Source organism: Schistocerca piceifrons, chromosome 4 (genome assembly GCF_021461385.2).
Source record: "Schistocerca piceifrons isolate TAMUIC-IGC-003096 chromosome 4, iqSchPice1.1, whole genome shotgun sequence".
Lineage (NCBI taxonomy): Eukaryota > Metazoa > Arthropoda > Insecta > Orthoptera > Acrididae > Schistocerca > Schistocerca piceifrons.
Genome location: NC_060141.1, coordinates 411,941,747 through 411,968,487, shown reverse-complemented (window position 1 = coordinate 411,968,487; position 26,741 = coordinate 411,941,747). Strand labels below are relative to the sequence as shown.

Here is a 26,741-nt window from a genome sequence, read left to right as displayed (position 1 = left end):
CATCTTTCTTCCCCTTCAACCCTTCCGCCAGAAGAAAGAGCCACTTTGTACAAAAACTTACCAACTCTAATACCTTTCATATGTGTTTTCTCCTGCCACCGCTTGCTAGCAATTTTTTTTATCTATCCAATTACAGAAGATAATGTATGTTACATGCAAGACTTAGTCCATATATCATCAATGTAACTTGCTGGGTAGCAATTAGTTTAAGAAATAATTCCAGTACATGTCTAAGTTCACAAATACTTGCTCGTAAAACAATGCCAAAAACCAATTAAAAGTTAAGGCATCAGAAATGGCATTATAGCCAAGGAAACATTGTTGGGATTACTAGCATTTAAAAGCAGGTAAGTAAAAATATTAAGCATATTGCAGAGGTTGTGTTTTCCAGCTGTAGATCATAGATTTTTTGTGGATAAATAGCATAGCAAATACATGAGTGAGAAATTAGTAGCTCCATTCACTGAAGAATTTGTGACATGTGATGAAAGGAGCAGCAGAACAGTAAGGACACACGGCTGGGTCATGAATTAAAATTTTCATTGTTGCTCTATTTAATGGCTAATAATTGGTGTTCATGTTCTGTTTATAGTTCCCTCTTCATTCTTTATGATTGTTAGTAGAAGTGTCTCAGGAGCCTTATATATGGCTGAAAATATAATCTGCCTCCTCAAAACTTTCAGCTTGGGAGGTTAAATGAGTCTGTAGCAGATTGCACAGCAGCACTGTCATTGGATCCTAATTACTTAAAGGCTCTGCTACGAAGAGCGAAGAACTATATGGAACTAGGTGAATATGAAGATGCAGTACGTGATTATGAAAATGTTTGCAAAATGGATAAAAGCAGAGGTTAGTACATACATTTTATTCAGATTTCGTAGATATGTTGTGATAAGTAAAGAGTATATTTGTACATTTTGCTTTATCTTCAGAGAACAGAAGACTATTACAAGAAGCCAAATTAGCTCTTAAAAAATCCAAACGTAAAGACTACTACAAAATACTGGGCATTGACAAGAACGCATCCACAGATGAAATAAAGAAAGCTTATCGCAAAAGAGCTTTGGTTCATCATCCAGGTTAGTAGTAAGCCTTTAGATACATATGAAAGAGCTAAAGACTGTTTCCTGAAGTATTATTGTTATGAATAACTATTGTGTTGTAGTTTATGCTTTAGTCAAAGCATTAAGGTTTAAAGCTGGGAGACAAAATACACAATTGCGTACAGTGTACAGCCTCCTAATCAATAGTAACTCAAGGACTAGCCAATGAATAATTTCTGAAAAAGCTGTATATCTCTCCTTGCTTTAGGAAATAAGAATCTAACCCGTTTTCACTAAGCTGCAGTGAACAACTAATTGCCAGTGTCATCAGAAAAGACAAATTCATTGTGTACTCTCAATGTGATTCAGTGCAGTACATCGCATGGTGTTAGTGAGGTGGCAGTTATCAGTCTGAACTAACCTGGAGGCAAAAATTTTAGGACGTTTCTGTGTTTAGTGATGACGTTCGTACATCAACTCATAATATACTTTGCTCCACTGCAACTGCATGGTAGAGGGTACTTCTTTCTAATATTAGTGGCTTTGTATTTACTCCATATTTGTATTAATTATGCAGAAATGTTGAGTACAGGGGAAAATTCTATATTTTGGAACACACATTCTGATATTTCATATTTGGATTATCATGATTCCTGTGCAAGATAAATCATGGAGAAGGAGAATTGTTAGACAGTGCTTCTCAAATATTTCTCAGAATTTGTGCAACAGGACCTCATGAGAACATAGCCTTTCTGTCGAAAACCCTCAGCATCTCTGTAACATTTTCATATGGGCTACACTGGCCTGCTACAGTCTCTACAGCACAGGGCTACTTGCAATATCACAAATTTCTGAACGAGAACAATGGTTAAGCATTGATGTGATAGTGCATTCGTGTGTGAATACGTTTTAAATTGTGGTATTTAATATTCCAATTTTGAGTTCATTGTTCAGTACTTTATAAAACGCGACACACAGCTGTCTGTAGGTCCTTTACTACCACTACCAGTTCTGGTTATATATTATATGTGCAGCATGTCGTGTCACATCAGTATGGGAATGTTATTAATACAGCCCCGTCATAACTGCTGAATATCAAAAGAACAAATTGGTAACTGCTCTCAGAAAGTACCCAGAGTATGGGCACTAGTTTGTTCTTTTCATACTCAGCAGTTCTGATACGCTTGTATTTAACATTACCATATTGATATGAGATGATATATAAATACTATGTGAACCTTCATATTCTGTTGATGGTTATTAACTGAAACTGTTAGTGATAATAAAAAACTACTGACCTATAACTTAGAACTTCATTGTGTCCGAATTTAAAATGGGGATGGAGGGAATAAGGCAGGGCTTAACGTTGTCATACCTATTCAATGCTTCGTTTTAGTAGAGCAGTGCAGGCAGAGCTCACAGTTCATTGCATCATACCCAGTGTTGATCAGGATCCTTTGGTTTGGAGATGAGTGGAGGATCTCAACTAAAGGCTCCATCGATTCTGTGACAGTGTTGACTGCAAATTTCAGGACCTGCATTTTGGGGTGGAGAATTGTGGGACTTATCTTGATAAATCAGAATTGGACAACATACAGGAAGCAGCTACTCTAGTAGCAGTGTGGTTGTGGAGTGCACTTGGGGTTTCTTGGGCTAGTGATGATAGTTTGAGGTCCTCTGAACACTTGCAAGTTCATATGCAGAGAGCAAAATCAGACCAGTTCAAAGTAAAGACGTGTGGCTGTCAAAATTTTAACAGTAAACTGTCAGTGTATTTGTAACAAAGTTTCTCAATTAACTGCCCTCCATAGAGGTTGTTGCACTCAAATTATTCTTGGAACTGAGAGCTGGCTGAAACCAGAAGTAGAAAGTTTTTTGAAATATTTAGCTAGGCATGGAATGTACAGATTAGAGGAGACAAAATACACAATTGTGTATGGTGTACAGCCTCCTAATTGATAGTAACTCAAGTACTGGCCAATGAATAACCTCCTAAAAAGCTATATATCTCTCCTAGCATTAGGAAATAAGAATCTAACATGTTTTCACTTAGCTGCAGTGAACAACTAATTGCCAATGTCATCAGAAAAGACAAATTTGTCTTGTTCTCTCAATGTGATTCAGTGCAGTGCCAAATTGGAGAGTGTTCATTGAAATCAATAAAAATATTGTGCCTATAGATGTTGAAATTGTCAGACTGTGAACTTACCTGGACACAAGTGAGAGGCGTAAGTGAATTCAAGTTAATTGTTGGAGAATTTTTATTGGCCACCTGATTCCACTGTGAAACTTTCAGAATCATTCAAAGTAGGTCTATGCTCTTCTAGTGCGGAAATAACCATATCATGCAACATTGGTTCAAGACTGTAGACTCGAACATCTACAGACTCATTGCAGGTAGTACAGACACAGTCTTGTGAATTAGGTTGGAACATGTTTTCCAAAACTGTCATGAGCAACTGGTTTGACAGCCCATGCACACTGGAAATATTTTAGACGTTGTAGCTACAAACAGGCCTGACCTTAATTGAAAGTGTCTGTGTAGACATAGTGATCGTGTCACTTAGTGAAGGTGGTTACTAAAGTTAACAAATCCATCAAGAAGACTGGGAGAGTATTTTTGCTAGAAAGATCAGATAATCAGTTGTTAACATCCCACTAAGACAGCAAGCGCACATCATTTAGTTCCAATGTGATGGACATTTGTAAATGCTGAGGAAGGAAACACTATTACACTCTTGCTTCCAAACAAAACATGCAAATAATGACAGGCAAACATTAGTATAAATTCAAGTGTCTGTAAAAAGATGGATGTATGAAGCGTGCGCCTACCACTGTCATACCTTAGCAAAAGATCTCGCTGATAACCAGAGCAGAGAAAATTCTAGTCCTGTGTCAAATCACAAAGTGGTCCTAAGGCTTCTATCCGGTCATACCTTGTTGACCAGTCTGGTGTGGCAGTAGACAGCAGGAGGAAAGCTGAAGTCCTAAATTTTGCATTTAAGAAATGATTCAGGCAGAAAGATCATTCTGTTGTTTGACCATCGCCCGGACTCCCATACGGAGCATACAGTAATAGGTCTTTTTGGTGTAGAGAAGAAATTGAAGGAGCTGAAAACAAGTAAGCCACCAGGTCAGATGGAATCCCAATAGTGTTTTGCAGTGGGTGTCGTAGGGCATTGGCCCCCTTATTTAGTCGCATTTATCACAAATCTCTCATCCACAGCAAAGTCCCAAGGGTCTGGAAAAAAGTACATGTGACTTCTGTGCACAGGAAGGGTAAATGAATAGGACCTCCAAGTTAACAGACCAATATCTTCAACATTGGTTTATTGCAGAATTTGTCACTATATTTTGAATTTGAAAATAATAATTTTCCTTGAAACTGAAAAGTTTGTCCACAAATCAGCATCTATTTACAAAGTTTTGCTCGTTCGAAACTCAATAGGCACATTTCTCTTGTGTATCTTGTGAATTGTGGATGGAGGGCAACAGGCAGATTCCATATCCCTAGATTTCTGGAAAGCATTAGATACAGTGCCCCACTGCAGGCTGTTAAAGTCCTACCATACAGATTAAGTTCCGAGATATGTGATTGGCTCAAAAGACATCTGAAGTAATAGAACCCATCTGTTGTCCTCTGGGGTGTGTGTTCATGAGATACAAAGTATCATCGGTGGTGCCCCAGGAAAGTGTGATAGGACTGCTCTTATTCTCTATATACATAAATGATCTGATGGAGCAGGTAAGCAGCAGTCTGTGGCTGATTTCTTATACAGCTGTGGTGTAGGAGAAGGTTGTTGTTGTTGTTGTTCTTGTGGTCTTCAGTCCTGAGACTGGTTTGATGCAGCTCTCGATGGTACTCTATCCTGTGCAAGCTACTTCATCTCCCAGTACCTACTGCAACCTACATCCTTCTGAATCTGTTTAGTGTATTCATCTCTTGGTCTCCCTCCACACTGCCCTCCAATACTAAATTGGTGATCCCTTGATGCCTCAGAACATGTCCTACCATCTGATCCCTTCTTCTAGTCAAGTTGTGCCACAAACTCATCTTCTCCCCAATCCTATTCAATACCTCCTCATTAGTTATGTGATCTACCCATCTAATCTTCAGCATTCTTCTGTAGCACCGCATTTCAAAAGCTCCTATTCTCTTCTTGTCCAAACTATTTATCGTCCATGTTTCACTTCCATACATGGCTACGCTCCATACAAATAGTTTCAGAAACGACATCCTGACACTTAAATCTATACTCGATGTTAACAAAGTTCTCTTCTTCAGAAACGCTTTCCTTGCCATTGCCAGTCTACGTTTTATATCCTCGCTACTTCGACCATCATCAGTTATTTTGCTCCCCAAATAGCAAAACTCCTTTACTACTTTGTGTCTCATTTCCTAATCTAATTCCCTGAGCATCACATGACTTAATTAGACTACATTCCATTATCCTAGTTTTGCTTAATTAGACTACATTCCATTATCCTAGTTTTGCTTTTGTTGATGTTCATCTTATACCCTCCTTTCAAGACACTGTCCATTCCATTCAACTGCTCTTCCAAGTCCTTTGCTGTCTCTGACAGAATTACAATGTCATAAGCGAACCTCAAAGTTTTTATTTCTTCTCCACGGATTTTAATACCTACTCCGAATTTTTCTTTTGTTTCCTTCACTGCTTGCTCAATATACAGATTGAATAACATCGGGGATAGGCTACAATCCTGTCTCACTCCCTTCCCAACCGCTGCTTCCCTTTCATGTCCCTCGACTCTTATAACTGCCATCTGGTTTCTGTACAAATTGTAAATAGCCTTTCGCTCCCTGTATCTTACCCCTGCCACCTTCAGAATTTGAAAGAGAGTATTCCAGTCAACATTGTCAAAAGCTTTCTCTAAGTCTACAAATGCTAGAAACGTAGGTTTGCCTTTCCTTAATCTAGCTTCTAAGATAAGTCGTAAGGTCAGTGTTGCCTCACGTGTTCCAGTATTTCTACGGAATTCAAACGGATCTTCCCCGAGGTCAGCTTCTACAAGTTTTTCCATTCGTCTGTAGAGAATACATGTTAGTATTTTGCATCCGTGACTTACTACTGTCAGCACCTGCTTTCTTTGGGATTGGAATTATTATATTCTTCTTGAAGTGAGGGTATTTCGCCTGTCTTATACATCTTGCTCACCAGATGGTAGAGTTTTGTCATGACTGGCTCTCGCAAGGCTGTCAGTAGTTCTAATGGAATGTTGTCTACTCTCGGGGCCTCGTTTCAACTCGGGTCTTTCAGCGCTCTGTCAAACTCTTCACGCAGTATCATATCTCCCATTTCATCTTCATCTACATCCTCTTCCATTTCCATAATATTGTCCTCAAGTACATTCACCTTGCATAGACCCTCTATATACTCCCTCCACCTTTCTGCTTTCCCATCTTTGCTTAGAACTGGGTTTCCATCTGAGCTCTTGATATTTATGCAAGTGGTTCTCTTTTCTCCAAACGTCTCTTTAATTTTCCTGTAGGCAGTATATATCTTACCCCTAGTGAGATAAGCCTCTACATCCTTACATTTGTCCTCTAGCCATCCCTGCTTAGCCATTTTGCACTTCCTGTCGATCTCATTTTTGAGGCGTTTGTATTCCTTTTTGCCTGCTTCATGTACTGCATTTTTATATTTTCTCCTTTCATCAATTAAATTCAATATTTCTTCTGTTACCCAAGGATTTCTACTAGCCCTCGTCTTTTTACCTACTATGTCCTGTGCTGCCTTCACTACTTCATCTCTCAAAGCTACCCATTCTTCTTCTACTGTATTTCTTTCCCCCATTCCTGTCAATTGTTCCCTTATGGTCTCCCTGAAACTCTGTCCAATAGATTGTGATCAGAGTCCACATTTGCCCCTGGAAATGTCTTACATTTTAAAACCTGGTTCCTAAAGCTCTGTCTTACCATTATGTAATCTATCTGAAACCTGTCAGTATCTCCAGGCTTCTTCCATGTATACAACCTTCTTTTATGATTCTTGAACCAAGTGTTAGCTATGATTAAGTTGTGCTCTGTGCAAAATTCTATCAGGTGGCTTCCTCTTCCATGTCTTAGGCCCAATCCATATTCACCTACTACATTTCCTTCTCTCCCTTCTCCTACTACCGAATTCCAGTCACCCATGACTATTAAATTTTCGTCTCCCTTCACTACCTGAATAATTTCTTTTATTTCATCATACATTTCTTCAATTTCTTCGTCATCTGCTGAGCTAGTTGGCATATAAACTTGTACTACTGTAGTAGGCGTGGGCTTCGTGTCTATCTTGGCCACAATAATGCGTTCATTATGCTGTTTGTAGTAGCTTCCCACACTTCAATTTTTTTTATGCATTAATAAATTGACTCCTGCATTACCCCTATTTGCTTTTGTATTTATAACCCTGTATTCGCCTGACCAAAAGTCTTGTTCCTCCTGCCAGCGAACTTCACTAATTCCTACTATATCTAACTTTAACCTATCAATTTCCCTTTTTAAATTTTCTAACCTACCTGCTCGATTAAGGGATCTGACATTCCACGCTTCGATCCGTAGAATGCCAGTTTTCTTTCTCCTGATAACGACGTCCTCCTGAGTAGTCCCCGCCCGGAGATCCGAAGAGGGGACTATTTTACCTTCGGGATATTTTACCCATGAGGACTCCATCATCATTTAACCATACAGTAAAGCTGCATGCCCTCGGGAAAAATTATGGCCGTAGTTTCCCCTTGCTTTCAGCCGTTCGCTGTACCAGCACAGCAAGGCCATTTTGGTTAGTGTTACAAGGCCAGATCTGTCAATTATCCAGACTGTTGCCCCTGAAACTACTGAAAAGGCTGCTGCCCCTCTTCAGGAACCACACATTTGTCTGGCCTCTCAACAGATACCCCTCCGTTGTGGTTGCACCTAGTGTACGGCTATCTGTATTGCTGAGGCACACAAGCCTCCCCACCAATGGCAAGATCCATGGTTCTTTGGGGGGGGGGGGGGGGGGAGGTAAGAGAAGGTATCACTGTTGAATGACTGTACGATGATACAAAGTAACATAGACAAGATTTGTAGTTTCTGTGATGAGTGGCACCTTGCAGTAAATTTAGAAGAATGTAAATTAATGTGGACCACTAGAAAAAACACTCCTTTAATATTCAAATGCAGCATTAGTAGTGTGCTGCTTGACATTGTCACATCAGTTAAAAATGTGTAGGCAAAATATTGCAAAGTGATTGAAATGGAGTGAGCACATAGGACAGTTGTAAGGAAGTGAATTAATGACTTCGAATTATTGGGAGTATTTTAGGAAAGTGTACCTCACCTATAAAGCAGACCGCATAGGAAACACTAGTGCGATCAGTTGTTGAGTATTGCTAGTGTGTTTAGGATCCCCACCAGGTTGGATTAAATGAAGACACCAAATCAATGCAGAGATGTGCTGCTAGATTTGTGACTAGTAGGTTAGATCAACACACAAGTATTATGGATATTTCATGAACTCAAATGAGAATCCCTGGAGGGAAGACATTATTTTCATGGAACATTATTGAGAAAATTTAATGTACCACCATTTGAATCTGACACTGCAGTATGATTCTACTGCCACAAACATACTTCTTGCGTAAGAACCACAAAAATAAGAGAAATTAAGGCTTATACATTGACATAAAGACAGTTGTTTTTCTCTTACTCTATTTGCAAGTGGAACAGGACAAAAAATTACTAGTAGTGGTACAAAGTCCCCTGTGCCATGCACCATACAATGGCTTGGGGAGTATGTATGTAGATATAGATTTGACACTGTTATTATTTCTTTAATGAATTGTTTGCAACACACAAAGATGGTATCTGTATGCATCCTTTATAAAGCCAGAACATCAGTTCATAGAAGACTGAAAAACTGCTAGGCATTTGATTGAAAATGTTACATTTGTGTTTACGTTTGTAATTCACTGTATATGAAAATGTTACTTCAGTTAATAATTCTTAACTGTGATAATTTTATCCTTGAAAATGACTGGTTAAGCTTTTTGTGATTAGCTTTTCAACTCCTTCATTCTTATTTCAAATAACATGGCATGCAGCTAGTCAGTAAATGTCGTCTATTAGCTTGATATGATCAGAGAGCATATAGTATCTGTGCTGGTGTGTGGTTACCTTAGAACGCTGGTGTGACACCTAATGGTCCAGAATCTTCCATGGACTACAGAAAAGGACTAACAGCAGGAATGCACATATTGTATTTTCTGTTCATATTAGCTGTGTGTGACAGCTGATAACAATTTTCACAACCCGGTCACACTGGTCCAACTTCTCTTCTGAGTGTCCCTGTCTTAATGCCCCAGATTTAAGATTTCTGTGGTTTCATAAATCAGTTAAGCTAAATGCTGAAGTAGTCTGCTTTGACAAGGACACAGCCACAGCTTCCTTCCTTCATTTCTTCAGTCATATCTTTCACTCTTTCCTTCTTTCAAATATGGAGGCAAAGATTAAAGTGGAAACATTTTTAAATTTGCAAAGCAATTACAGAGGGTACAAAAACTTCCATAAACCATACAGTGAAAATCATGCTATACATCCAGATGCCTTTTTGTTAGGTGTAAACAACGAGTGTCGTAGACATATTAATGTGTTTGAAACAATGCGGTTTCTTATTTTTACCTATGACGAGCATATGCAGTCAGCGGTCACCATTAGCATTAGCATTAGCACAGCCCAAAGCAGTAATACAATCCTTGCTTAATTTAGTACCAGGTGCTCCTAATTCCAGTTTGAAGCAGGAGTTTCTCTTAAAAAAGCTTTCCAATTAAGCCCATTGTCATCAGCATTGTAACTACTTGTCTTCTCAATATGTCTCTTAGTTTGATTTTGAAAGAATCAGCAGTTTCTCTCCTTGTATTTGAAGCTCAAAAATGTTGTCTTGATTTAATGCATTTTAACCAGATAATCCTTGCTTTAAAATTCAACAGCCCATCAAGATTTCTTTAAATTGAATTGGATTTTCACATATACTGGGATCATAAATCGGTTTGCCTTGTGATCTTTTTTGTATAAACAGGTCGTAAACAGCCTCCAGATTCCTGTTTGCAACAAGCTTCTTAGTCTTAAGACTTGTCGATCCTTTAGTAGAATCAAGTTTGGCGTGTGCAGTGATATGAAATTCCTGGCATATTAAAACTGCTTGCTAGACCGAGACTTGAACTCCTGCATTCATTCTTTCCATTATGTCACTGACCTTTGTTTTACATCTGATATCTAAAGCTTTCTACTATGAGTTGCCTTATTATGCTTCTCACTTTTGAGCCAAAATGTGAAACAGTAAAGTAAAATGTTGCAGAGTTAAATTAACCTCACATTTGGATCTCTGGATGGGAGTGGCACAAAATCACAAAATTGTAGGTCCATCAAATGAGAGAAACAGTTAAATATTGAAACAAAATTTTGAATAAGAATGTTGCAGCATGTCCAACAGTCATAAATTGATCTACTAATCATAGTAACCAGCTGTGACTTTAAATAGAAATGTTGTATAATTCTTAACAGTATTTGAATGCTTTTAAATATTCTTTTATATAAGCCTGTTTGTGTTTGAAGTGGAACATTTCTCACAAATGACCAAGAATAGATGTATAATTTTGGAAATAAAGGCATTTTCTCATTGTAGAACATGAGTGATAAAATTACTACTATTTCATTTGACACAGTCACAAAATGATTCAGAATATTAACTGTTGGACTACACTGCCCATGTAGGCCGTATGTACGTTGTATGTCAGAACTGTCTGTCATCATTACCAAGTGAAGTGGCACAGTGGTTAGCTAGGATGGTCCCTTTGAAAAGGGCAGGGCCGATTTCCTTCCACATCGTTTCATAATCTAGGTTTAAACTCTGTCTCTAATGACCACGACACTGGATGGGATGTTAAACTCTCCTCCTCCTACTCCTCTTCTTCTTCTTCTTCTTCTTCTTCCCTTTTTAAACAGTGTTTTGTTGTTGTGTCAAATGAAAATAGTATTAGGTGAAAAGTCTGAGGCAGATAGTACCTCAAGATTTTGGCCATGTTATGATGCCTTTTTGGTAATGGAAGTGAATCTGTACAGAACTGTCAACCTTATTCCTTACATTACTTGCTTATTATTACTAAATGGTTTAGTGTGAGTGTAAGTATGACATCTGTATTACTATTTTCAAGAGGTCATGAAGACTGCATAAGTAGTGGCATATTATCCATTCATAAAAAATATTGCATTAGTTGTGTTGCTGCTAACCATTTAACAAACTGCCCACACTTTTGGGTATTACATATTCTTGAAACTTTTTCTGTTTCTTAAACTGTTTCAAGTATTTGTTGTTATATGGAACATTTTAGCAAAATCAGTTTTAAAGTATATGTTGTGTAACACTAACTTTCATTTAGTTATATGCTAAAAGTTACACACAACTTAGCTCAGACCAAGTGGTGATAAATATAACTGACAATAGTATATATTAAAATCGGGGTTATCATTTTGAGAGTTTCTCATCTATTGTTTACTAATATTTTTGATAATATTAGCATAGTATCGTTAGTGATGTTCTTTGTAGTCTGTATGTTTCTTGACTTCGATAATTTTTGCTGCTTGCTGCAGCAGAATGGGGTTGAAATATTTTTTTTATTTCCTCATGTGTGCTGCACCAGATCGTCATGCAAGTGCTTCAAGTGATGAGAAAAAAGAACAAGAAAAGAAATTCAAGGAAGTTGGAGAAGCATATGGAATACTCTCAGACCCAAAAAAGAGAGCAAGATACGACAATGGCCAAGATTTAGAAGACCTTGAAGGAATGGGGAGTAAGTAAAAGTAGCATGTGGACAGTGAAGACATAATTGTTTTACTATTATGATCGCAAAACATGAAGAAACTGCAACTTTATTGCTGCTGAAGTGCTGAATTGTTGTGAAATGATCTGATCAGAGTAAAAATTGACAGTGCTGTTTACAGTAAAAATTGCATGCCTTATCATGTATATAGGTAGGCACAAAATTTGTTGTTCCTCTGTGCATATATATATCTGAAAACTTTAAGATTGCTACAGCTTGGTTAAATGAGATTGTGTGCCTAAACACTAACAAAGTTTTAGCTCCGGTTTCCAGAAACACTGAACAGTGTTGTGATTCATTGTGAGTTGGGGGGAGGGGGGGGGGGGGGAGTTAGATAATTGCATAATGGAATAGTCTGTATTGTTTTCCTTGTGAAGAAGGAATATAATTTTACAACAGTCTAAATACTGGTTTCACCAAAAACAATGAAGGCAGTGTCGTATTGGTTTCTTTATTGTTGCTTCACACCTTGTGTTATATGCAAGCAATTCTGATTGTTGAACACAATAGACTGTACTGGCTGGTAACCAACATTTGGTTAAAAATATGCTATCGTCAAGCCAAGCACACATTTCTTTGGGCCATGTTAGGAGGCTTTTCTGCATGGTTGTTTGAGTGTGATCCACTTTAGTTTTGAAGTGGCAGTATTGCCGCTGAATGGGTCATTCAGAGAGACCAACACACCACACTGTATTACAACAATTTGCAATTCTACACTCCTCTTCTCATGCCTCTAAACAAGTTTCATAAAGGTTTCTGGACTTACAACATATTTTCTCTGGTGTGGAGATCCTTAAAACCAGTATTTTTTTTTTTTTAATACATAGATTCTTTAATAATGTAGTTGTAATTGTCCTCATAAGTTGAAAATGGAAAACCACCTGAAATTTTCCCAGTGTATTTCTTTATCTAATAATTTTCGGTTGTGCAGCTGATTTCCATCAACATTCTGCCATGAGATTTCTGCCCAGAGCTATCTGGCCATCTTCAGTGTGAGCAGACAACTACTGAAGAGTACAGGTGCAGTCATGGTATTTATTCCAAATTGCGCGAATGCGACATGTGGTGGCATCTTTCAGCGCATGCATCAGGTGATGATGTGCATGGGACAACAGAGTTGTGTATGCTGCCTTCAGTCGTGGAAGTGAGGGATGATCTAATCATTAAATATCAAATGACCCTGTTGATTTCACTGTCACTATATAATTTTAATTGTAGGATTTCAGTTTTTATACAGTTGAAACCCATTATCACAGTTTATAAATTATGAGCAAGATACATTTCCACTGATTCTATGATTAGTGAATCCCAGAAACTAGAAACTGGAGCTAAAACTTTGTTGTACTGTATTCCATTTAGTCTCCCATGGAAGTAATGTTTTCTACTGCTGATTTTAATGGTTTGCAAAGACAGGTGTACCTTTCATGTTTTGTACAATGCTCCTGGATGATCCATATCATTTGGTCTGTTTATGCAGCACCACACTTACAGGGAATTTTGTAAACACCCACGTTTCTCAGTCGTAAGTCATCTTTAACAGCTCAAACCAGGACCTTTTAGCTGGTGGATGGAAGATAACCTTGATTTTATTTTTCCTAAGTTATCTGCCTATTTTAGAAGAAACATTCCTGGCATATGAAAGGAACATGGTTGATTTATGGTTGTTCTGAGTGTGTTACTTCTTATTACAGTTGTGCATGGCTTTCCTTATCATTTGGTGTGAAGTGTAGCTTATCCAAGTTCTCTAATTCTGCATCGTCCAATATTACAAGCATCCAGTGTATAAGGTACTAAGCTCAGGTTTTTTGTGTGGGGTGATGGCAGCTAGACTCTTGGTGGTACAGGTCTGTGTTTGTGGGTTTTCTATTCACAGAATGACCCAATGACAGATCATTCTTATGGCATACTAGCCTGTCTAGTACAGACCATCTTTCTCAATTTCCATCGTAAACTTGAAGTTCTCATGCAATGAGTTCATGACAAAGGAATTTCTCCAGTTCTTGTCTGCCTTGAGGCCATACAACAAAAGTCTCATCTATACAACACCAAAAAACTATGGGCTTTAAAACAGCAAACTCCTGAAAGTCCTTCACAAGAAGATTAGTAATCACAGGGGACAAGGGGCTCCCCATGGCGACACCATCTATTTGTTCAAAGAATTCAGGAACTGTGTGGACACCTGAAAATTAGAGGAAAACCATCTTCCTGCCTAGACAAAATTATTGTAGTTCCTGGAACAAAATGCTCAGTCACACAGTCCAACACCAAAAGCAGACAAGTGTACAAGAAAACCCATGGACACATAGATACAAAAATACGAAATACATTGTTACAATATTAAGAAAAGGATAGTGGCTACTCACCACATAACGACGATGCTTGGTAGCAGGTAGACACAACAAAAAGATTGTCGGAAAGTAAGCTTTTGGCCAACAAGGCCATTGTCGAACGTAGAATGCATACGCACACGCAAACGCAATGTGCATGCACATGACCACAGTCTCTGACACCTGGAACCAGACTGCGAGCAGCAGTACTTGGTGGGAGAGGCAACCATGTGCGGGTGAGGAGGAGGCTGTGGTGGGGAGTAGGAGGGATAGCAGGGTAGGGGTGGGGGACAGTAAAGTACTGCTAGTGGTAGTGTGCACAGACCTGGTGGAGAGTAGGGCCGCTAGGTGCAGTCGGTAGGTTAGACGGAGGGTGGGGAGGGTAGCGGGAAACGAGAGAAGTAAAAAGACTGGGAGTATCGGTGGAATGAGGGATGTATAGTGCTGAAATGGGAACACAGAAGGGGCTAGAGGGTAAGCACAATGAGTAACGAAAGTGGAGTCCAAGAGGGTTACGGGAATGTAGGATATATTGCAGGGAGAGTTCCCACATGCGTAATTCAGAAAACCTGGTGTTAATAGGAAGCATCCAGGTGGCACAAGCTGTGAAGCTATAATTGAAATGAAGAGTATCTTGTTCGGCAGCATGCTCAGCAACAGGGTGGTCCAGTCGTTTCTTGGTCACAGTTCATCAGTGGCCATTCATGTGGAAAGACAGCTTGTTGGTTGTCATGCCTGCATAGAATGCAGCACAGTGGTTGCAGCTTAGCTTGTAGAACATGATGGGTTTCACAAGTAGCCGTGCCTTTAATGGGATAGATGATCATGACTGGACTGGAGTAGGTGGTGGAATGATGTATGGAACAGGTCTTGCATCTAGATCTACCACAGGGATATGAGACATGGGAGCAGGGGTTGTGTAGGTATTGAAGAAAATATTGTGTAGGTTTGATGGGCTGCAGAATACCACTTTGGTAGGACATTTCTCATTTCAGGGCATGACGATAGGTAGTTGAAATCCTGTCAGAGAATGCTAGTCAATTGGTCCGGTCCTTGGTGGTACTGAGTCATAAGGGGAATGCTCCTCTGTGGCCAAATGGTGGGGCTTTGGGAGATAATGGATGTCTGGAAAGATAAGTAAGGGTTGAGAGGGTAATTATGATCTGTAAAGGACTCCGTGAGACCTTTAGTATATTTTGACGGTGATCACTCATCACTTCAGATGAGACGGCCACAGGCAGCTAGTCTGCATGGAAGGGACTTCTGTGTATGGAATGAGAGGCAGCTGTCAAAGTGGAGGTATTGCTGGTGGTTTGTAGGTTTGGTATGGACAGAGGTGCTGATGTTGCCATCTTTTTGTGGTGGTCAACATTGAGGAAGATGGCTTATTGGGTTGAGTAGGACCAGGTGATGCAAATGGGGGGAAGGCGTTGAGATTCTGGAAGAACATGGATTGTGTGTCTTCACCCTCGAACCAGATGATGGTGTCATCAATGAATCCGAACCAGGTGGAGGGTCATGTGGGTGCCCATAGCTTTCAAACATTTCATAATGGCTGCCATCTGGAAATGTTTGAAAATCTGCTGTGAATAGCAGCCAAATCTCCATTCTTGAGCCATTGTATAATTGTGAATTGTTTTATAAAAAAATACACTATTGCTGTTCATCTTTTACTTTATAAAGCAATTTCAGTTTTGATTAATAGAGTATATAAGCATTCATAAACTCAGCATATTAGTAGTAATCTTGATACAAAGCAGCATCTCTCAGCTAAAATCAATAAAAAGCCCAGCACTGATCATTGTCTATTCCCGTGTGTGTACATAAAGTCTGGGAGCACTTTCTATTATATATTGCACAAGAACCAAACATGGTACAGATATCATACATATGTCATTTTGAAGAGAAACCCTGAAAGTTTTTACATACCTCCACAACGTAGTTTGGTAGTTTGCTGATAGCACTAGTAGCAAACATGGCGAGTTCAGGTGCGGAGCAAGCTTTCTGTGTGTTGGAGTTCGACAAAAAGAGGTGGTCTACAGCTCTTCTTGATGGATGTTTAGAACCAAGTACAGTAAGAAGCCACCAATTAAGGAAGGCCATTTACCACTGGCACAACAAATTTGTTACGACGGGTTGCTTGCCCCCGACAGAGAGATGTGGACACCCAAGTGTGAGTGAAGTGAATGTGGAACACGTATGAGAGACATTCATACAGAGTCCAAAGAAATCTGTGCATCGTGCATCCCGTGAACTCGAAATGGCTCCATTGATGGTGTGGAAAGTCCTGTGACAGAAGCTGTCAGTGAAACCATTCAAATTGGAGCTAGTGCAGAAACTCAGTGATGATGACAAACTTGATATAGCAGAGCTCTGGGAGAGAATACGGAAAGAGACTGTCACAGTTGACAATGCTGTGCTGGGACAGGTGTGGCAAGAATTCAATTACCGTATTGACGTCTGATGGGTCACTCGTGCTTCGCATATCGAATGTTCGTTAAAAAAAAAAAAAAAAAAAAAAAATCGTAGTTTCTGTTCAGAATGCAATATGCATGACATCTGTACAACGTTTAGTTCTTGTACAATAAATAATTGAGTGTTCCTGGACTTTATGTACACCCTGTTTGTGTGTCCACTGTGAAATGTGTGGCAGAGTGTACAACATTTTAAGATTTCTTTCCGTTCCATTCACGTAATGTGTCTGGGGAGAAAGACTGCTTAAATGTCATTGTGTACACTAAGTCTAATCTCTGTCTGTGCAGCAGTTATATGTAGGGGGTTACAGTACATTTCTGCATTGCCCACTTAGTAATGTTTCTTGAAGTTGTATCGGTATACTTTCAAGAGACAGTTGAGTCTGTCTTCCAGCATTTGCCATTTCAGGTTTCTCTGCATTTGAGTGATTCTCTCCTGTTGCACAAACCAACTTGTGACAATTTGTGCTGCTCCACTCTGTACTCCTTTAATATCCCCTGTTAGCCCTATTTGATATGGGTTCCACACAACTTGACCAACAGCTCAGTGTAGGTCACACTATTGTTTTGTTGGCAATACCCTTTGTGGACTGAATGCACTTACCCACTATCGTACCAGTGTACCAAAGTGTGCCACCTGTTTTAGCTGTGACTGAGTCTGTGATGAATCAGTTTCATATCCCTATAAATTGTTGCATCGAAGTATTTGTGACTTAAGTAACTCTAGTTGTGACTCATTGATGTTGTGTTTATAGGATGCTACTTTGCTGCATTTTGTGAAGTGTCAATATTTACATTTCTGAATATTTGAAGCAAGTTGCCAATCATTGTGCCAGATTGGAATCATATTGAGCTCTGACTTGATACATCTTTGGTTTTCTGAGATATTAGTTCATCATAGATAACTGCATATTCTACAAAATTTCTGAGGTTACTATTAATGTTGTCTGGCAAGTCCTCTACATGTACCTGTACTATACATTGAAGTCCACAGCTGTGTTTTTTCTCTATCTGTAAAGGCTAATCTCAGGAACTACTGGATATTTTAGTTCAATTATCACTACTAGATAGACTGAGTCAAGAGAAAAGTTTGCATGGATATAATTTATTGTCACTACACCAGGCAAATTGTTCAGCATTAGGAGTTGCTAGTTAATGTACAGTATTAACAGTAAGGGTTGCAACACACTTACCTGGTGCACACCTGTAGTTATTTCTTCTGTTGGTCATTCAGCATTCCAGAATATATGTTGCATCTTCCATACCAAGATATCCCCACTTCAGTCACAAATTTTGTTTAATACCCCAGATAATTGTATTTTTTGTTAATAAAGGTTTATGTGATACCAAGTCTTATGTTTTTCATAACTCAGGAAATACTGCATTCACCCGACTACTTTGATCCATGTTTTTCGGGATGATATGTGAGAAAAGTATATATTGGGAATCACAATACAAACGTTTTTGAAATTCATGCTATTTGTTAAGGAGATAGTTGTTCAGTTCCATATACATACAGTGAAACCCCTATTTTATGTTTTTGTGTGGTCCAGACTTAAAAAATTCAAAATTGTGAAATCCAAAATAGAGTAAAACATTAAAACCCTCAAAATATGAGCCAAAACATATGTAATTGGTGTATCTGATTAAAAATCCTAATTATCTCCATTACATCTTATAAAATCTATACAAGTGAAGGAAATTAAATATACAATACAATATTTATACAATAATTTGTGATAATGAATTTCATCAGTTTTTAAAAAATCAGATATATAACAGCAAGTAAAAATGTCAAAAAACTGAAATTGGTGTCTGGGTGCAAGATAATAGAGCTATTTTCTGATGGGCTACGACCACAAATTATGCATCAAAACACATGTTTCTGAGAGATCTTTCCATTGTGCTCACCTAGAAAAAGTCAAACATTGATGAACATGGTGAATTAAACCAAAAAGTGTGAACTATGATAGTCATCAGAATGTAACGTGTTTGGGGAGGTGAGGTGGTTTCCTTCTGTAGTCAATGAAAGCACAGCATACTCTGGTGACGCAAACCCGGTGACCTGTAGTGTATAGCTTGTAAACTTTTCCTTGTGCATTTTTCTGAGTGGTTGAAGTGGAGCATTCTGCAGTATTGCCAACGCACACCTTTGGCTCTTCAAACTCAGCACTTGCTGTAGTGTAACCACAGCAGATTTTATGAAAGCACGTGAATACACACAAGTTTTCCTTCACAGTAGGTACTTATTTATACCAATGATTGTGAAATAAAGTCAAGCCTGTGTGATTTCACCGTTTCTCTCTCCCAACAATCCGTCACACTTATAACAATCTGTCTGTCATCACTACACATTAAACACCACCGTGGACTGCAACAAAGATGAACAAGCCATCGCACAACTACATCCTGTTAATTGTGGTGCCACACATAGCAAATGAAGTATCCTATGTTGGGTGCTACCTTAGATGCATGGTACATTCTGGATTCTGTCAACGTGCTCTGGGCAGAACTACTATAAGTAAAACCAATGCATGGTAGCGAAGGGCATATGGGGTATAACTATATAAATTAAATTGAAGTGGAAGCCACGCTTACCCAATTTGCTGTACACTGATCACATCAGCCATACTCCGGAACAAGGCAACAAGTAAGCTTGCTGTTTCTCACTCTATGCTAGAAGCCACTACATTAACATGATGTCACTATGCTACACTGCAGGTGGAAAACAGACATCTGAGATGTTTTAATCCTGCAGTTTTCAGTTTATTTCGCTATATAGGCCATAAATTTTTACTATTTTCGAGGTGAACATGAAATGAAAGAACCCTCAAAATTATATCTTTTAAGGTATAATTTGTGATAATAGTGTGCTGGGAAATGGCTAAATTACATTGTACATCATTAGAAAAAATTATAGTCTTTTCAGTTACAAACCCTGCACTGTTAGTAGTGGCAAAACTCACTTGTTTCCTAATAGATTTATTATATAATTTAAAATTTTGACATTTATTTCTTATTTGTTTATTGGAGTTGTGATTTGGTTATGTTCAGTGACATTGAGTGTTGCTAAAATTGCCACCTAGGAGGAGAAGACTGAAATTCTTGCACCAACTGTGATATATAGCTTCTGTGTGTGTTGATACTTTATAGTCCAGTACTTTAGGAATTTTGAATGTTTCATAGGCTGAGGTATGTGAACTTAATACGTAGTGGCCTAAACAAAATGGTGATCTCATTTTACGTGTTAATGTAGTGTGATGTGGCTGCCCTGGCTGTTGGAGTGTCACCAGCCAATAAGAGCTCACTAACTGTAAGTGGCTGACGTTTCCTTGATTCTGACCGAACATATTCTTCAAGAATCAGTGTTTAAATTTAAAAGGTTGAAGATGGATCTTGTTGCTGAATAGAGTACATCAGCAATACTCACAAAGGATGAGACTGCATTATAAGTGGCACTAGAAAGGTTGGCAGCTGGGTCCCTTTGTCATGTATTGACTCATTCCAGAACACTTTGTGTCAACCATCATATTTTTCTATTGTAGTAGTAATTCTATCATAATTGTGTGCTGAAGGTAAATGTTGCAAGTTGTGTTGGCAATGCCGATTGTGGATTCATCAGCATTTCCTCTCTCACATCTCCCCTCTCCGCAACAGCCTAAAATATTCACTGAATTCCACCACCACTCACAGTGCAAACCATCTGTCTTTTGGGCCACTTAAAAGTTGTTCAGTCACATCAAATGTTAATAGGAAGAAAACAGGACAATCTTGTTAAACATCAAGTAATAACTAGAAATCCTACTGGCAAGAAATGTAAAACCTGCGACTTTTTGCGATTGATCTTAAGGGTTTCTCACAGGTGCTACGAATTTATGGCATAAAAATGTAAAATTGGAAAACATAAAATCGAAGTTCCACTGTAATTATGTTTGGACTCAGAAAATGAGCTATGATTCTACAACAGATGGCTGTTAAAGATAATAAATGTTAATTCTGTGGATCACTTCTGACAAATCTTATAGATATGAATTAATAGAGGGAAACATTCCACATGGGAAAAATATATCTAAAAACAAAGATGATGTGACTTACCAAACGAAAGCGCTGGCACGTCGATAGACACACAAACAAACACAAACATACACACAAAATTCAAGCTTTCGCAACAAACTGTTGCCTCATCAGGAAAGAGGGAAGGAGAGGGAAAGACGAAAGGAAATGGGTTTTAAGGGAGAGGGTAAGGAGTCATTCCAATCCCGGGAGCGGAAAGACTTACCCTAGGGGGAAAAAAGGACGGGTATACACTCGTACACACACACATATCCATCCACACATATACAGACACAAGCAGACATATTTGAAGACCAATATGTCTGCTTGTGTCTGTATATGTGTGGATGGATATGTGTGTGTGTGCGCGGGTATACACTCGCGCGCACACACACACACACACACACACACACACACACACACACACATCCATCCACACATAGACACAAGCAGACATATTTAATGTCTGCTTGTGTCTGTATATGTGTGGATGGATATGTGTGTGTGTGCGCGAGTGTATACCCGTCCTTTTTTCCCCCTAAGGTAAGTCTTTCCGCTCCTGGGATTGGAATGACTCCTTACCCTCTCCCTTACAACCCACATCCTTTCGTCTTTCCCTTTCCGTCCCTCTTTCCTGATGAGGCAACAGTTTGTTGCGAAAGCTTGAATTTTGTGTGTATGTTTGTGTGTCTGTCGACCTGCCAGCACTTCCATTTGGTAAGTCACATCTTTGTGTATACATGTGTGTGTGTGTGTGTGTGTGTGTGTGTGTGTGTGTGTGTGTGTGTGTGCGCGCGCGCGCGAGTGTATACCTGTCCTTTTTTCCCCCTAAGGTAAGTCTTTCAGCTCCCGGGATTGGAATGACTCCTTACCCTCTCCCTTAAAACCCACATCCTTTCGTCTTTCCCTCTCCTTCCCTCTCCTTCCCTCTTTCCTGATGAGGCAACAGTTTGTTGCGAAAGCTTGAATTTTGTGTGTATGTTTGTGTTTGTGTGTCTATCGACGTGCCAGCGCTTTCGTTTGGTAAGTGACATCATCTTTGTTTTTAGATATAAATCTTATAGATAGTTTGACCTGAGTTTGATCCATTTACTGGGAAAAGATTTTTGTTTGAGGAATGTAAATACATTATGGTTTAAATAAAGCCTGCTTCAACACATTCTATATACAACCTGATAAGAGTAACATTACTGGAGCTTTGTCCAGTTTGTTGTTTCTCAACACAGATTTCGATATCAGATAGCCTTGCATTAGTGCAAGAATTAATCTGAGACAGTGCTTCTTAATTTTCCTTTGCTACCATCAGTTTCAGTTGCTGTGTCACTCATGAGTGTCTGGGCTAGAACTTTGGTGCCACTAACAGCCTTTACGAATGTCCAGAATTTCTTTGGGTTTTATGAGAGAGCTTCTGATAAGGTTTTCATTTGTCTTTTAAGGCACGACACGCCACCTGTGTGACATGTAAACACTTTTCCTTTAGCAGCTCTATCTGTTCCCCTATGGTGGTGTAGTTAATGTGTCTTTTGAACTGTCATTATAGAGTGGAATCACAATGTTGATTTGTAATCAGGTTATTAATTTTAGTTGATAATGGCCATCTTCTGACCTACAGAAATATAATCACACAGAGGTAGCCTAACTTACAAACACACTCCTAACTATACGAATCTAAAGCAGAAAACACTGTACGACAACTGTACAACATAAACATACTTGAGTAGAAACCTGTCACATTACAAACATTACATGTGATGGTGCAGTCAACATCATTAGCCATTTCAGCTTCATCAAACAAATAAAATTGTTATGTACAGAGCACCATTGAAGTGTACATACTGTACGTGAAGAGATAATCTGTATTACTTCCATGGAGTGGCAAAAAATGTCTCTCCATTCAAGCCCACTAGATGTCACCCCTGTGCACCAGTTTACATGATTTCAAAGAAATACATTCCTTATACTCGGGTACATAAAAATTTAGCCCACATTTTATAAAAGGAAATGTAGAAGACAAAACAGAAATTCTTGTGCTTACACATAATATAGATAATGGAAAAGCTGCTTTATTAAAACAAATGCCTGTGTTACAAGGTTACATATTGTCTTTACACAATTGGAACAATTTAATTATAGCTCATTAGTGAAAACATTATCAAATGTAGACAGTGTGCCCACACAGCACACACACCAGCGGGTAGCTCGCCATAAACCACAGGCACAACAGTAAAATGGAACAAAAATGTTATTGGGCACCACAGCACCATTGCCACGCATCATCCATACAACCACCATAAATATTAGTTTGCTAAAATAGATGTTAGTCTAGAAAGATATAGTAACATACATGCCACATCAGGAATCCCAAGCCACTGTACAGCATATAACTGTTTGATATTTCAAATTTTTTGCGCATAAATAAAACAATGGATGGATAAAATGGCTCACAGAAAAGTAATGGAACAATGTAAAAAGTCTTGTGAACATGCACAGTTTTTTTGTTATCAAATAAGTTAAACAATTTTGTATTCCGTGCACAGTATCTCTGTACAAGGAAATCTTATTAAAATGCACATGGAGGAAAAAGGAGGGAATAAGGGTGTAACTCGGCAGTTTGATAAATGAAAATCAAGAAAATACATGGAACATACGTATTGTACTCCCTCACAGTCCATTCGACAAAATGGGAGTCTCTAAAATTGATTTGCCAAAAACTATAAAATAATAAAATATCATTCGACATAAGAACCTCATCACACACATATGGCCATTGAATTGGCACACAGCAGCCTATTAACTGATACACATTTGTATAATTCAATCCTCCTAAATACCTTAGTAGCACATTTACTATGAAAAGGTTTTGACAATCATTTTTAATAAAAAAAATTTCTAGTTACACTTCGTGATTTAGAAGTAGATGAGATATGAAGATACTGTTGGATGACATTTTCATATTTTATCATGTATGGCAAATAGCTAAATGTTCTAACAATTTCCGGGTATGCAGCCGGGTCCCGTCGACATTCTGCCACAGTGTCAATGGGATCCGGCTGCATACCCAGAAATTATTAGAAGAAGAAATACGCCGGGAAAATTTCAGAAGTCACATCAAATAGCTAAATGGTTTGCATGATTGAAGGTGAAGTATAGGTCTGCAATCAAAATTAAACTTACCTCCATTATCAGACTTAAAGTCTCAATGGTTTGAACCTCAAAAATGAAACATCCTGAAAAGCATTTCAAAAATGGCAGCCACTTAAAAATATAGGTACTGAAAATAAACTTGTTTCGTTGCTTTTAAATGTAAATAAATAACAAAACATTGCAAAAAAAAAAAAATTCCGCACTAGATGTCTCATATTATTAGTGTCCACTTCATTAAATCCAAAATAGGATTCACTTGTACTGAACAGTTTTTTTAAACAATCTTGTGAACCAGATTAATGAACAAAATCAAACAATGGAAAACCCAGGATAGACTGCAACAATATTATGAAAAGTATAGTTGCTACTCACCATGTAGGGAAGATGCTGAGTCACAGATAGTGACACCAAAAAAACTGTCAGAAACTAAGCATTCTGCCAACAAGGCTTTTGTCCGACATAGCCCCCAACCCCCTACACACACACACACACACACACACACACACACACACACACGACACAGTCTCTGGCTGATGAGGCCAGACTGTGAGCAGCAGTGCATGATGGGAGAAGCAAACAGGTGGGGGGAATGAGGTGGAGACTGTGTGGAGAGGGGAGGGATAGCAGTGTAGGGGTTAGGGACAGTTAAGTACTACTAAAAAAGTAAGCTGTCCAAATCACCTGTTTTTTATTAAAATTGGACTTGTGGTAGCTGTTTTCTACAGTGATCGTAAAAATTGTTTTAAGTGTCTCAGTGGAAACAGTTGTGTTCCAGACACATCTAGTCTACTAAAATTTTAAAAAGTATTTGTCCAACCCGTCTAGACTACAGGTGTACCGTTTATGGTTCAGCCTCTTAATACTTAAAGATGCACCATGTGAGCATCAGATTGGTAAGATGGATTTACAAAATGAGCTCTACCCTAGCATCTGTGTCAAGGGGCTGAAGGAAAAGGACTGCAGAGGTTTGGGAAAAGGGGGTAGTGTTTGGAAAAGTCCCCAGGTGATGGGAGACTTATCCAACAGGATGAGAAGGAAAGACTGATTGTTGGGGACTGCACAAGATGAAATTTGAAAACCTACATTATATTGTCAAAAACTGATTATTTTCATTGTTAGATTTATCTACCAGGATTCATCACTCCGTATTTTATATAAGCATTGTAATCACTCGTTGGTTTACAAAGATAGCTCCAAGCAAGGGACTTAGTTAGAAGTTCCATTTTTCTCCCAGACAATCTACGAGCAGAATTAAGTGTTTTTGGTGCTGTGTCTTGTGCAATCCTTGTGGCTCTCAGATGAGATGAGCCCATATGAAGACATTCTTCATCTGCTCAGCCTCAGTGCCCTGCAAGCATCCAGAAAATGTACCCAGTGGTAAATCTTGTACAGAACATTCAGGATACCACAGAATCAGTCATTGTGTTGGGTGCCAGTCATGTTAATGAATAACAGACATGGCAGCCAAGCAAGCTTGTGAGAATTCAGTGGTGCCATTTGAGGTTCCTCTATGAGCATTGATGTCACTGGTGAGGAGGACAGTTGTGGGAAAGAGAATGGCAGGCGAATCACAAAAAGTTTTTATGAATGTAACACAAGTGGTGTCACTACAACAGTTTCTTGCATTTTGAATATATGTTGTTTGTAAGCCACAGCCTATGTTTTGAGTGATGATTGGAAGAATATAGTTTAGGTTTTAAATTTTGTGAGGTATCTGGACTCATCCTGATGTTGTTGGGGAGCAGATTTCAGTAGTTGACTGTCTGGCTCCTTCTGTTATGTTGTTGGACAGCCAGCCACATGTGTAAAGAAAGTTGTGCTTTTTATTGTACTAGTCTTCATTATATGAACTAGTGTTTTATGTTAAGACTATCATCATTTTAAGTGTGAGTATGTGTGCTGGACCAGGCATGATGCCACTGTTGTCATGTTTGCAGAGAAAGGGAATGTTACTGTTGTGATGAACACTGTGAATTAAATAGAGATAATCAGTTAAACAGTCCAGTCTACAAGACATGACAAAAGCACTCAGGAGGACCCAAATATTAGAGTATAGAATAAATGTGCCTGTAGCCAAGTAGTACAAACATCAACTGACCCACTAAGAATTTTCAGGGTTTCCAAGATCCACAAGAACCAGTCATCTACGTCTGGTAGTCAGTAATATTATTGCTCTATATCAATCCAGTTGGCTTACTGCAGAGATTGGTTTAGCAACCAGTTGTGTGTGAACAACTGTGCCCATTTTGCACAGCTTTTAAGTAACAGGACTATTACAGCAACTGCAGCATTTCTTAAATTGTGGATTTAATTTCATAAGCTATCGTATGACATATTCTGAAGAGGGACTAAACAGATAGGTAAAATACCATCACAAATAGGCATCAAAGGATGTATTACAATTGCAAAAGATTAAAAAAGACCTGAGTTCCATAAAGGATGCCATGTATAATCTAAGCTGTGGCTGTAATGAATTCTTTGTGGAAAAATTGGACCTCAACATTACGTACAAAAGAAACGGAATCTAAGAAATACATATGGTTCATAAGACCATTCTAATGGGACATAAAATGATGTAACGAACAAACTTTGAAGTATGCATAGCATCAAACAAGCTGACACTGTACATGCAGAAAATTTGAGAGACTACAGAAATTTGTTACCTAGTAGTGTAAACAGAGCAGGCTGTAATCTGCGTTTCTTCTGGCAGTAATGACCAGACCTACACACACCAGCATGAGGCAGCAAGGTGGAAAGTGCTGCTAATATGCAGGTGGTAGTATGCATAATACTGTAGTTGTAGCCTGAGTCACCAAAAGTCATCAGTCATTGGCAGA

At 38.7% G+C, this 26,741-nt stretch overlaps 1 protein-coding gene across 1 annotated transcript in view; it reads left to right on the top strand.

Moving 5' to 3' along the window:
• The window catches only part of LOC124796467 (dnaJ homolog subfamily C member 7), a 94,615-nt gene that overhangs the window by 64,220 nt on the left and 3,654 nt on the right, over window positions 1-26,741 (top strand). Inside the window, exons 8-10 of the mRNA XM_047260693.1 lie at window positions 684-849; window positions 933-1,079; window positions 11,727-11,876. Of these exons, the coding sequence (XP_047116649.1) occupies window positions 684-849; window positions 933-1,079; window positions 11,727-11,876 (463 nt within the window). The remainder of the gene's footprint in view (window positions 1-683; window positions 850-932; window positions 1,080-11,726; window positions 11,877-26,741) is intronic.